This window comes from Gekko japonicus, unplaced genomic scaffold (genome assembly GCF_001447785.1).
Source record: "Gekko japonicus isolate JY-2015 unplaced genomic scaffold, Gekko_japonicus_V1.1 scaffold28, whole genome shotgun sequence".
Lineage (NCBI taxonomy): Eukaryota > Metazoa > Chordata > Lepidosauria > Squamata > Gekkonidae > Gekko > Gekko japonicus.
The window spans coordinates 1,268,474-1,282,367 of NW_015177010.1; the positions used below are offsets into that span (position 1 = coordinate 1,268,474).

General features: G+C 41.7%; 1 protein-coding gene across 1 annotated transcript in view; it reads right to left on the reverse strand.

The window, feature by feature from the left end:
* Window positions 1-8,552: 8,552 nt before the first annotated feature.
* RIC8B (RIC8 guanine nucleotide exchange factor B) overlaps window positions 8,553-13,894 on the reverse strand; it is a 49,052-nt gene continuing 43,710 nt past the window's right edge. The window contains exons 9-10 of the mRNA XM_015427578.1: window positions 12,869-12,988; window positions 8,553-8,754 (exon numbers count right to left, since the gene is read on the reverse strand). Coding sequence (XP_015283064.1) covers window positions 8,643-8,754; window positions 12,869-12,988 — 232 coding nt within the window. The 3' untranslated portion in view covers window positions 8,553-8,642. The remainder of the gene's footprint in view (window positions 8,755-12,868; window positions 12,989-13,894) is intronic.

The following is a 13,894-nucleotide window of genomic DNA, read 5'->3' on the forward strand; positions in this document are numbered from 1 at the left end:
AACTTCCAACAAAGGAAATGTGTTGGGTGAACTTGGTCTGGACGCACACTTAGCTTAATCCACCTCACTAGCTTGTTGTTATTCCTCCTCTAAAATAGTTTGCATTGCTTTCTTACTGAGAAAGACTGGATCATGAGGGCACAAATACAGTGAAAAGGGGGAGTAAACCCAGTTGCACCCAGGAGAGCCCTGGCATAATGAGCCCAATTAAAAAAACCACACACACATACACAGTATACGGAGCCCAACAGAATACACACAAACTGTAGCAAGGCACACAAAAGCTCATACCTTGAACAAAACTTTGTTGGTATTAAAGGTGCCTGGTATTTCTCCCATGCGATTGAGGCAGCCTAGCAAAGCAAGCTCTCTCTCGTTCCCTCCCTCCCATTAGGGAGGAGCCTCAGCCAGTAAAAGGAAAGAAAGGCTTCCCTTTGTCTTCTGTATATGATTGAGGCAGCCTGGCCAGTTCTCTCCCCCCCCCCAGGAGGAGGAGGGGGAGAAGCCTCAGCCAGTACTTTACCAGACTCTCTCAGTCACACAGGAGAGGCTTGCCTATCCATGGCCCCGATCACACGGGCCGGATATCGTGGGGGGGAGGCGTGGCTGTTTGCCCTGGAGCGAACTACTTTGCAGCCACCAGATCAAATGTCCAGCCGACGTCCCGTGGTTCGGGAGGAGGTGCAGATCATACGTCAATCCTGCGGCACGGCAAAGAAGTGGTGCGGCGGGGGTTGTGGGGTTTTTAAACCGTAGTGTGCGCATGCGCCGTTGGGTGCTTGTGTGCATCCTGTGGAGACTTGGGGGAAAAAAACCTTTTCGCACCGGATGCCACGAGCTACCACCGGAAACGTGATCAGACACCCCCCCTTGCCCCGCGGTTTCCGGAAACTAGTACCTCGGAGGTACTAGTTTTTTACGGCGCATCTTTGGTGAGAAGCCTCGGGTTAGCCACGGGAGCTCTACGCTTCCCAAATGTTGTGGTTTGATCGCGCCCGGAAAATCCGCCTATCTTCCGTCTCTGTAGCGTGGCTAATGCACCGTGTGACTGCAGCCTATCTCTCCTGTGTGATTGAGTCTAGTAAAGCAAGCTGCAACATGGCAGCAGAACTGGAAAAAGATGCAGGGAACAGCCAAGTCCTTGCAGGCCGGATTGGAGCCCTCCAAGGCTCTGATCTGGTTTGCGGGCCGCATATTTGACACCCCTGTTTTAAAGGGTCCCTAATCATCCCCAATATGCACAGTTGCTGAAAACTAAATGGGAAGCCCCTGCCTTCATCAACTATGCAGACTACAAACAGGCATCAGTTTATGGAACTGCATCCAAGTACTGATTGGTAAATGCTGGTGGTGAAATGTCAGTGGCAGCCAGGACCAGGCTAGCCAAGCTGATTCATCACCTATCTCTTGCAGTCTCATTTTGTTTTCCCTTCATCCAGTGAAAGTTAAGGGAAGTTCATTACCTCTCCAGAGAAAATGAACTTTGCTCTGTTAGGGCAAAGCAGTGATGTAAAGAGACCTGGAGGAATAACAGCTAAAGGTTTTGCCTCTGAGGCCAATCTAGATGGCACTCTGGGATTAACACATCTAGCCCTGAGAGTCAACCTTATAATTTGTTCGCAGCTTGTACATTCACACAAAAGGCCATTAGTCTCCAGGCTGAACATGAAATAAGTTTTGGGAAGAATCTAGAGTCAGTGTTATTTATCCTGCCTACAATCTCTATCTGCATAGCATAAAATAAACTCAAAGTGGGCAGAGGGAAGGGGATAGAGGCAGAAGCAAGAGGTAAAAGTAATGCATGTGTTACTGTAACTTTATTTCAGGTGTGAATAAATCTTAAGGGTACTCTCGCTTATACCTCTGGATGTCACTAGGACAGACATGAGTCTTGGCAGTGAACCCACTTTACAAATGTTTTTGTTTTACAAATGGGTCCTACCACAACTTATTAAATCAAGTTTGGAAGGCAATAGCCCATGTTATATATGACTCATAAGCCCTTATCCCAGTAGGTTGATACTCCTATGCACATGACTCTGGTAAAGGTTCCCTTGCTCGAAACCCAGTTGAATCTGACTCTCATGACTAAACACCAAGGCGCATGGAACGCTGTTATCTTCCCACTTAAGTATTTATCTACTTGCAATTTCTTGCTTTCGAACTGCTAGGTTGGCAGGAGCTGGAACTAGAGACGGAAGCTCACTCCGTCATGCGGCACAGTTGGGTCTCGAACTGCTGAACTACCGACCTTCCGCAGCCTGCAGTTCAGCGTCTTAACCACTTGAGCCACCGCAGCTCCTTGACTTTGGGATAGTCGAGGGTAAATGTTTAACAGTGCATTGGCAAGCTATTATCAGTCTTGTTCATCTCACATACATTCACATACATCTCACATACATTAGTTGGGCAATGCAGCTTTTGTTAACTTGTCAATATGGTTTTAAGTGTATGAAAAGATGCACAGTAAATGTTATGCCTAACATCTTATCACTGACTCTAAAAGGGCAGGGCCACCTTTAGACCTGGCGTCTTCCACGGCAGCACTAGGGCTCTCCCAATTTAGGCCCCACACACCAAGCAGGCCACACACTGGAGTTGATCTTTGACATGAGGATGGAAATGGATCTGATTGAGAAGGATGAAGTGTCATGGTCAGATCATTTGGCTTTGAAGGCCCAGCTGGTTGTTCTGACCCCTACCCCCCACCCGTCTAGGCGATGAGCTAAGTTATGCTCACCCACAGAGACTACTGGACCCAATTGGGTTCCAGAATGCTCTGCGGGATCCAATGCCTTCCGATGACTTATTGGATGAGCTGATAGAAGACTGGAACTCCCATCTTTCTGAAGCCATTGATATAGTCGCTCCCTGATGTCCTCTCTGTTCCCATCAAAAGTCATCTCCCTGGTATACTATGGAACTTAGGGGGGTGAAATGGGAAGCCAGACAACTCAAGCAAGTTTGGAGGCGTGCTCGCAACAAAACTTCAAGAACATCTTATAGGATGCTTATGAAAGCTTATGAGGTGGCAGTGAAGACTGTGAAGAAGGAATTCTACTCAGCCTCCATCATGTCTGCTAGCTCATGCTTGGCACAATTGTTTAGAATAATTAGATCTTTGACAACTGTCTCAGAGAGGAACCAAATGACTAGAAATTTAGCCATCAGCATTTGCGAGCTTCTTTGCTGATAAAATCATGTCACGGCAGCACTGGGGCTCTCCCAATTCAGGCCCACTTCATCCACCTCAATCATGTCACTCCACCACAACCTACCTGCCAATGTTGATACAGTAAGTGAACTGGAGGCCCCTTGGCCGCCGTTGAATTCAGTTTTTGACAACTTCAGCCTGCTCTCCTTTGCTGATGTTAACAGGATCCTTGGTGTTGTTAGGCCAACTACTTGCTTCTTGGATGTGTGTCCCTCAAGGCTGGTGAAAGCTAGTGGTGAGAAGATACAGGGCCTGCTGACAGACATTGTTAATCTGTCCCTGGAGACGGGCGTCTATCCGGTGGGTTTAAAAGAGGCAGTGGTAGTTCTGCTCTTGGGGGAAAAAACGTTGAATTCTATAGATCCAGCCAGTTACTGCCCAGTTTCAAATGTGTCGTTTCTGGATAAGGTGATTGAGAGAGCGGTAGCTGAGCAGTTCCAGAATTTCCTGGATGACACATCAGTAGTTGATCCATTCTAGTCTGGCTTTCATCCTGGTCATGTTGGTCGCTCTGACAGACTATCTCCGCAGACAGCTGGATCGAGGTAGATCGGCACTGCTGTTGTTGCTCGATCTCACAGCAGTGTTCAACACAGTTGATTACGATCTTCTGACTCACCACCTCACCAGTGTAGGAGTTCGGGGGTAGTCCTGAGTGGGTCTCCTTATTCCTCTTTGGTTGGGGACAGACGGTGGCACTGGGAGAGAGGGTGTCAACTAGATACCCCTTAACATGTGGTGTTTGTCAGGGGGCAGTCTTCTCCCCAATGTTATTCAACATCTACATGCACCCCCTTGCCCAGCTGGTGTGGAGTTTCAGGATGGGTTACCATCAGTACGCTGACGACACCCAGCTATATCTGCTACAGAATGGCTGCCCAGATACCGCCCCACATAATCTGTCTGAGGGTCTGGAGGCCATGGTGAGATGGTTAAAAAAGAGTAGACTGAGGTTCTGTGGCTGCGGGGGGGGGGCTATCAGGGCTGGGACAAAGACTTCCCACCCTTGATGGGGTGCCACTGACACTAGCACAGTCCATCAGGAGTTTGGGCGTGGATGCCTCCTTAACTATGGAGGCCCAGGCCACGAATATTGCCAGGGTGGTGTTTTTCCATCTTCGCCAAGTGCAGCAACTGGCCCCTTTCCTGTCACATCCTGACCAAGCCACAGTAATCCATGGTTCAGACCACATGACTGTAACTCACTTTATGCTGACCTACCCTTGAAACTGACTCAGAAACTCCAGCTGATCCAGAATGTGGTGGCACGAGTTCTGATGGGAACATCACAGATGGCACATATTCAAACTATGCTGAATACCAAGTAGAATACCAAGTCAGATTTAAGTTGCTGGTATTGAACTTTAAGGCTTTGAGCAGTCTGGAACCTGTGTACCTTCGGGACCATCTCCTCTGGTATGTCTCCTGCGGGACTTAATACAATTCCACAGGGCATGTAAGGCAGAGATGTTCCACCAGGCTTTTGGTTGAGGGCAAGCAATGGCTTTCCATCATAGCTGGCACCCTCTTCTCTTTTCTTCCATTCTGCCCACTTTGGACTCCTCCTTTACCTGCCCACAAGATAGAAGAACACCCCAGCGTAGGTCTTGGATTAGATTATGGATACAATCTGGAGATTATTAAATAAGAATAGTTGATAGTTGATTTTAATCTGTAATTTTATATTGTTTTAATCTGTTGTAAATCACCCAGAGCCTTGTGTGCTCTGGAATTGGGTGATCCAGAAATTTAATGAATAAATAAATCAAAGTAAAGCAAGGATTTAAAACAAGGTTTTAAACATCTTCAACATGCACTGTTCTCCTTAGCTGACAGATTCCAAAATGCTATGGTCTCATGTGAAAAGGCTCTGTTTGTCCCCATCCTCAGCCTCATCTCCTGCCATGAAATCAACGTTTAGTGTCTTGGATTTTAAAAGAAGGAATATTCTTAGAATGCTGATTTCTGCACCTTATTGTCTCTATAAATATATGAACCTGTCATACTAAACCAGACCATTGTCCCATAGAACTGAGTACTGAAGGAAGTGCCCCCTCTAATGGCACAGGTCATTCTCAGCATCTGCTACCAGAGATCCTTTTTCCTGGAGATGCCCAACGATTGAAGCTCAGGTCTTACATGTGATTCACACAATTCAATACTTTTCTCTTTCCTCCCTGGTCACAGCAGGTGTCTTCAGTGCAACTTGAAAACCCGTTTTTCACCTAGCACTATCCAACAAAGTCTGAAACACATCATATTACGCTTCAAGATTATAAACTGCACTGGGGCTTTTCTACCATGAAAATAACATCCTCCTCCACCCATTCCCAGTTTTGAATGAACATTCAGCTGGATGAAGAGCTCTGAAGAACTTGAAAGTTTCTACACATGTTCTGTGATATTTTTGTTCATCCTACTACACCTTCTCTATGAGGAAAGGCTGAAGAGTCTGGGACTTTTCAGGTGAGACAAGAGACTAAGGGAGCACATAGTAGAGGTTAATACAATTATGCACAGGATGGAGACAGTTGACAATTTTTTTCTCCCTCTCCCAAAATAGTAGAATTTGAGGACATCCAATGAAGCTGATGGGCAGCAGATTCAGGATAGACAAAAAGGAAACATTTCTTTACACAGCAAGGGGTTACAATGTGGAATTTGCTGCCAGAGGATGTAGCAAAGACCACAGGCATAGGCAGCTTTAAAAGGAGATTAGACAGGTTCATGGATACTAGCCACAGTGATGAGAGGGAACCTCCACATTCAGAGGCAGTAACCTACTGAATACCAGTGCTAGGAGGCAACATCAGGGGAAGACCATGGCCTCTATGCCCTGTTGGACCTCCAGAGAAATTGGCTGGCCACTGTGTGAGGCAGGATGCTGGACTAGATGGACCACTGGTCTGATACAGCAGGGCTCTTCTTATGTTCATATGTACAGGTGCGGACACAAATTTTATTTTACATTAGATTAACAAGTGAATCAGAATTACGTTAGCAATCCAAAATTCTTTGAGTATTTTAAATGACAAAAACTGGTTGCATTAAAAAAAAAATCCATAACGTGTTAGAAATGAATGGACAAGGGCAGAGTAACAGGAACTGTGAACACTCTCTTTTTAAAGAAAAAATTGTGAATGGGACATGTTGTTTGCTTTGTATACTGGTACTGATTATGTATTGTTGCATTTTAATAATTTTTTAAAGGTTAAAGAGAGAACCATAATTGTTCTGCTTTGTAGATTAATGGCCAGTTCATACACTGAAAGCCCCCCTCCAGTGATAGTGTACAAAAATGGGCAAAATTGGTGGTTTCTTGGTGGTGAAGCTTGGACTGCACGCATGCGCGCGTGCACACACAGAGCCACCATCGTATCTGCAGTTATGGTATCCAGTTCTCCAAAATCACAGTGGTTGTTCATATGGATCGCATCTCTGGGTTACAAGCTTGTGCAGAAACTGTTAGCTTGTGCAGAAACTGACAGCTAACAAAATCAGGCCATCTGGAGTGTACTTGTAATTACATATGACTTGTCTAATTACAGCAACTTTTTCAAGTCAACATGATTATCCACATACATACAAATGGTGCTTCCATTCATATGCTTTTTAGCTGCTAAGGTAGTGGCTGCCTTATACATTCCCAGAGAGTATTATGTAGGGGGTGCTGCCAGGCTTACAAACCAGGCCCAAGAAAAAGTGGGGGAAAATCATTCGTACTACCAGTGTGGTTGGTGCTCAAACCAAGGGAGACAACCAGAGGACAGCTATCACTGTAGCACTAATGGAGCTCCACCAATGTTTCCCTAAATAAGGGCTCAACAGTGATTTGTACTACTAAGGAAAAATAAAATAAAAGCACACACAGAAGATTTAGAACAGTATTAGAAATTATGCAAGCCACTAAGATCTGCTGTGCAAGCCCCAGCGCAGCAAGAAAATACAACAATGGCAGATCTAAAGATTCAGCTACGTAACTCTTAATTAAACTCTTCCCATACAAACAGCTCAATTCAAGACTGTGTTCCTCCATTGGCATCGCTTCCAACACAAGAGCATACTTTCCTCTTTTATTTTTTTGGTCAAGTCACAGCTGACTTATGGCGACTCCGCAGGCTTTTCAAGGTGAGAAACTTTCAGAGGTGGTTTTCCATGGCCTGCCTTTGCCTCATGACCGTGGACTTAGAACATAAGAACATAAGAGACGCCAATGTTGGATCAGGCCAAAGGCCCATCCAGTCCAACACTCTGTGTCACACAGTGGCCAGAAATACCAGTGCCATCAGGAGGTCCCAGCAGTGGGGCCAGGACATTAGAAGCCCTCCCACTGTTGACCCCCCCCAAGCACCAAGAAGACAGAGCATCACTTGCCCCAGAGCCCCTAGCTATACCTTGTGGCTAATAGCCACTGATGGACCTCTGCTCCATATGCTTATCTAATTCCCTTTTGAAGCCGTCCATGCTTGTAGCACCCACCACTTCCTGTGGCAGTGAATTCCATGTGTTAATCACTCTTTGGGTGAAGAAGTACTTCCTTTTATCCTTTTATCCGTTCTAACTTCCTTTTATCCGTTCTTTGGTGGTCTCCCACCCAAACACTAACCAGGGCTGACGCTGCCTAACTTCTGAGATTGGGCTACCAAGTGAGGGTACCTTTGGGACTGTGCATAATTCACTGGGCTACGTGCACATACATGTGTGTTCACAGATCAATTCATGAGGGCTCAATCAGTAAATAGTCATAGGCTGTAAACCAGTTTACTGCAACTGGGGTTCTCCCAGCTGGCTTTGAGGAGAAATTAAAATTATCTTGATAAAACATTTAGTTGGATTTGGTGCCTAAATTGTACTGGAATGGTAAAAAAATGTATAATTTAGTAGTTAATAATTTAACTACAATCAAGTGCCTTTTAGAGTCTGTTTACTAATTAGGATGGCAAGGAATAGCAAGAGTGTACAAAAATCTGACTATGATTACTTGTTCAGTGCTGGTTCTTGAACTAAACTGGAATTTTTACTGTATTAATTTTAACTTGATTTCACTTAACTTCTTAATCCAATTAGCCATCCTACTCCTTCCATTGACCAGAGAATGATATAAGGCAACCAATCAGAGCCAACTTTTTTTTAAAGGACAAATGTCACAATTAAATATTACCATTTTAATATTTTAATTTCACATCACACTTTTCATTCCATTGAAATACATGTAGTTTTAAGTTAATAAATTGGATCAGTCTTGCTATATAAACTGAGACCTTAGAAATGCTAATATTACACCACAGAATTAATAATCTGAACACTGTGATTGATAAAACAGTTGTTGTACCACTGGGCTAAAAGGGACCAAGTGTCTAATGTTTAGATAATAAAAGATGCTGTGAACATAAGGAAAGGTAGATAAGAAGGCAAAGCAGCTGATGCTCTAGTCAGAGTCCGAACTATCTTGTTCATTGGTTCCGTACTGAGAAACTGCTTCTTCCAAAGGAGTCAGTGTGCCATCTGGTCGCACTCCCATAGGTGTTATCACCTGGTCTCTGGGGGGGAAAAATATGGAAAAAATTCACCACGGCCATGGCAATGCATCTTCACAACATACATTTAACACAGAGCTGCAAATTGGATTTTTTTTTTAAAAAAACAACAACTTATTTTAAAATTTTCCAAATATAATTTTAACAAGATTTGCATTAATAAAACAAAATGCAAGGCATTGACAAATTTGTATACCATTTGAAATGTGAAACTTCTGACCTCATGTTGAAATTCACTTTGGCAACATGGCAGATTTACATAAAACAAATGGAAACAGAAATTCTACTAACAGGCCGCCATGGGGAGTTATGTTGCGGTTGCCACTGTTGACCAAGTATAGATTCTAGATATGAAAGGGTGAACAGGGGCTTCTACACACAAAGTGGAACTGGGGAAGTGGGGTGGGAAATGGGCTCAACACTGAAAGACTTCATTCAAGCAGGTGACATTTGCTAAGCCAATTAAGAGCTATATGGGGAAAAAAGTCAAACCGCTAAATAGGCAAAGGACAAAGAACAGGTTTGCTGTTTAAATTTTTTTTAAAGGATGCTTTCTGTGTTTACTCTCAATGCTAACACGGTTGCTGAAGTTCCACCTGTCACTTGGACACATCTATCCCTTCCGAAGGGGGATACATATTCATCTCATTGAGTAATAGGAGTCAGTCAGTAAAAGCGATTTGTGGTACACAGCCAGCCTCTAGTGGTGCTTAAGTACTTGTGGCTTCATTTTGATTGTCAGTTTTCTTCCCCTCCCCCTTAAACTGTTGCTTTTGTTTGCAGTTGTTTAATTACAGGATTGACAGACATTTTAATCTCTTCAAAGCTCTAAAGGCCTCTCACAGCTAATCCAATTATATCTACTCCACAAGCTACAGCCTCATATAAAGATGATTAATTATTGATTAAGCCAATCAAACAGTATTAGCAAAGATTTATTTAAGCCTTTCGTTGCTTCACGTTTGATTATCATCTCACTTATTATATGTGGATTACAGGGCAAAGGCTGTAAAGGCCAGAGATGGCAACATTTTGATCCTTTCCCCAAAAAGCTTTCACAGTATTTTCACAGGTGGCTTAAACAAACAAAAAAAAAGTTCACATCCAAGATGCCAGTCTTTCAATCTACTTCTCATCTTAAAGGTCTCTGCTTTCTTTAGGAGTGCCCTATCCCATGTCACAGAACGAAGCCCTCCGTTTGGGCCTTTCCACCAGCTTATGAGGAACATTTACATTAGAAGCTTTGTTCAGATAACTTCAACAAAGTGAATCTGGTCAGAAAAACAGGAAGGGCTGTGGTTTCCAGTTATAGCATATTACCATAACCCTGACAGCATTTATACCCCAGTTCTCTTGAGTGACAGCAACAGGTTCTGGGAAAAGTGCAGGGACATGAAAATTAAAGGAAGCTTAATTCATTTGCACGCAGTACTTCTGTATAGTGGAAAACTGCTTTGCACATCCAGGCAACTAAGTGGCTAATGCCATTTCCTCAAATATGAAATATTTCCCCCCCAAGCACATGCACCTAGAAGTGCCTTCCCTTCTCCCGCTGAGAAGGTTATTCCACATGTGCAACATTCATTTTGGAAAGAGGAAACATCTTAAATTACCACAAACTAACTACTATTCATCCTTGAGATGCAGCATTGAAATTTTGAAGGCGTTTCCCATAATTTTATTCCTAATAAAGATACATGTCTGAACATTTGATAATAAATAAATCCTTGACCAAGCACCATATGACTAAGCACTCCCCATTAATAGGCTTTTCCCCATATTAAAAGGTAGTAAGTAATAATTACTAGAACACATGCCATAATAAATCCCTTGGCAAAACACATTCTTCTTCTCTGCTTGCTGATCTCCCATGAATCCCTTCAAATGCATCTATACAATCTTTGCTTTTTTCTGCTTCCCGCTTGCCATTTAGCTTGATAACGACTAAAAAAAAAATAATTCTGTTGTTTTCAAGGGTCTTTCTTTCCTGCATGCTCTGTGCACAACAGGTCAGTGTTAACACATGGAACTAATGATGGTTGTCTGTAATGAAACAACCGTATTGCAAACACCAGTCAGCTCCTTTGATAAAATAGTATATTGGGGACCTATTCACCTCCCTATAATTGAGTGCTACATAATAGTGCCAGTCCTTTTATGTACACCATTTTGTTCCACGATTAGAAAAGCAGAGGAAAACCTATGGAGGCACCGCTTTCTTCAGTCATCACTGTGATTAATTCAGTATTCTTAATGAGTGTGGCAGCTACTTAGGCAGGTTCTGTTACACACCAGTTTTGTTGACTTCTTGTCAATGTACAACAAAACCCAAACTGTGATAATTGGGGCCTGTTTCATCAGCAAAAGGATTCCTACTATTAATACAGTGTTGGCTTGGAAAAAGCACCCTGACATTTTAAATTAGTCAATTAATTCATAATTGTGCCACCGGTTTATAATACAGGAAAATATTTATAAAGCATTTTAATTAACGTTGAAAACTTTCAATCACGCAAGCATTACAACACAAAGAACTGCTTCCTAGAGGTTGAATTTAGTTATTTTTTTAAAAAATGAGATGTAATTAATTTAGTGAAGTACTAATATTTGATATAGTGTCAGATATAAATTCAGTTTGGGTTTGCGCAATTCCTGAGACTTATTTCAAAATCTGAGTTTTGAATATAAGATATCTAACACGCTTCTAGAATACTGTGTGAAAGTTTAATAGTTTTCTCTTTCGAGGTATCCAAATCATGCATCATATAAAAGCATCTGTACTAAGCTCATTCTGGTCAATATTTCAGTAATGAAAAAGCATTTCTGAAATCTAAACAACAGAATGAGTTTCTTACATTAGATAGATTTTTCTAAAACAGCAGAGATTCCCCAGGAGGTTAAAATTTAGCTCCAGTTCTATGAACAATTTCAGAAATACTGACTGGCCTGTACATTTGGAGTGGTCAACCTGGTAGATCATCATATCTTTATATATTATATGTAGGACCAAAGATATGCCTATAAAGCATGCAAGTTAATACATGCATTGCATTGGCAGCTGTTGAACTGTACTTCCAGAATATGTTACAATAAAAGTACTGTCTAATATTCACAACTCCTTAGCCTCAAAATATTCAAAACTTCATTCACCAGAGTTAGTACAATAGATGTATTAAGTTCTACTTTATTTCTGGCCCATTACCATTTTGCTGTGGGACAACATCATATGTTTGTCTAAACTATATAGCCCATGAGCTACAAGGAGTGCTTCAAGCCTTCAGGTTCCCAGCTCTGCAGAGAACTATAACCTGACACAGAACATTCATACATTTGTTTCACATACTCCTTTGATGTAATTCAGACGCAGGGCTGCTTAGCCTGACCCAAAGTGGGCAAAGTGCAACTAGATTATTTCTTGAATTGAATGAGATCAGGAAACAAATAATTGATTTCTGTTTTTTGAATGCATGCAAATCAGTCCTCTTGGGAACAGATATGCCTTTAAATATATATATGTGTGTGTGTGTGTGTGTGTGTGTGTGTGTGTGTGTGTGTGTCTGGAAACTTAATGCTTCTTACAATAACCCTGTAGAAATTGAGCTGCCCTGCTGGAAACTGAAAAATCAAGATGCATGAAGGAATTATTTTTTGCTAGTATTATCCAGAGAAAGTGGTGCAGGAATCAGCAATTTAATTATACTATCTATCTTCTGCAATTCCATGTCTGTGATCCAATTTTTTAATTAACACTAGCTGTGGAGACTTCAGAAGAAACCTCATGTTATTTGTAGTTGGAAATGGAATTTATAGAAACATAAGTAGATTAGTAACAATGAAAGGTGTTTACTACAGAGCAGGAACATATTGTCATTAGAAGGAAAGCAGCTCTTAAGGTATTTTAAGATAATGGCACATGTTGAAAGCCTAATATTTGCTGATTACATTTCCATTACACAAGATGTCCTTTGGTTACAGAAGTATCTAAATCCATGTTGATGACTGCACAGGTTTGAATATATGGCCCAAATACAGTGGTGAATCAGAGAGTTCATAAGGAATGTCACCAGAAAACCAAAGAATTCCCCCTCTGAAATAAAAGCCACTGTAGCTACATTACCTAGAAAGCTTATCAAACATATTGACAAGTTTCATGGCTTCATATTCTTTTTGTTCTTCAGTCATTTCATCCATGGGGTTGGGCATCGGCTCTTCTAGATGACCAGTGATAAGGTTAATGCTTGATGAAGGGGGTGGATGAGGAGAGGAGAGAATGAAAAAGAGTTTATCTTGAGGGAACCACTTCATTATGAAAAACAATGAAAACAAAAATATTCCTACATAGTTTTTTTTCCAAATCATAATCTGAAATCTCAGATTACCATGATATGAAAGATTTCGAGTTAACAGTATTAAAAAACAACAACCCTGTATCTCTCTTTGACCTATATGTTTTCACACATTTAACTGTTGTACCTTCCTCACCAAACAATGCCTGAAGAAACTAAAAGTCACCAACAGACCATTTCAAAGTATTTGGGCAGTCAGGGCAACCAGGCAAGATTTCTGAGGGCAAAAAATGGTCACAGGAGACATACAGCTCTCAAATTTGAAAACTTGTAGCTCTGACAAAAGGCAGAAATGAAGGAATGTATTGAACAGTTAAATAACATCATTCAAAAGACAGATATATTAGATTTTGAATTATAAGAGCGCAAAACAAAAACTGGGGATGTAGAAGGAAAAGTAATGAAGTTGGAAATAAGTATCTCAAAGACAGATAGAGAAAGAAAATTATGCTGCAAGAGTGTACAAACTTGAGGGGGAGACTGAAGAAATTTGAATCCCACAAACATAACCTGAAAGTTCATAGTTTACCTGAGAATCTCGAAAAGAAAGAGTTGGTGGGCTTTCTTGAGGAAGTTCTGAAAGGTTAGTTAGCTTTTGAAAATAACACTGCAGTAGGTATTGAAGCAACATATATAAATAGGAGCAAAATCAGCCTAAAGATACAGTAAACAATAAGATATGCTATAAACATCACCCTCAGAATTAAGGATGCAATATGGCTAGATTACAGAAAGGATATAAATTAATAGTTGACCATCATGAGATACTAATCCTTAATGACTGACATCCAGATATT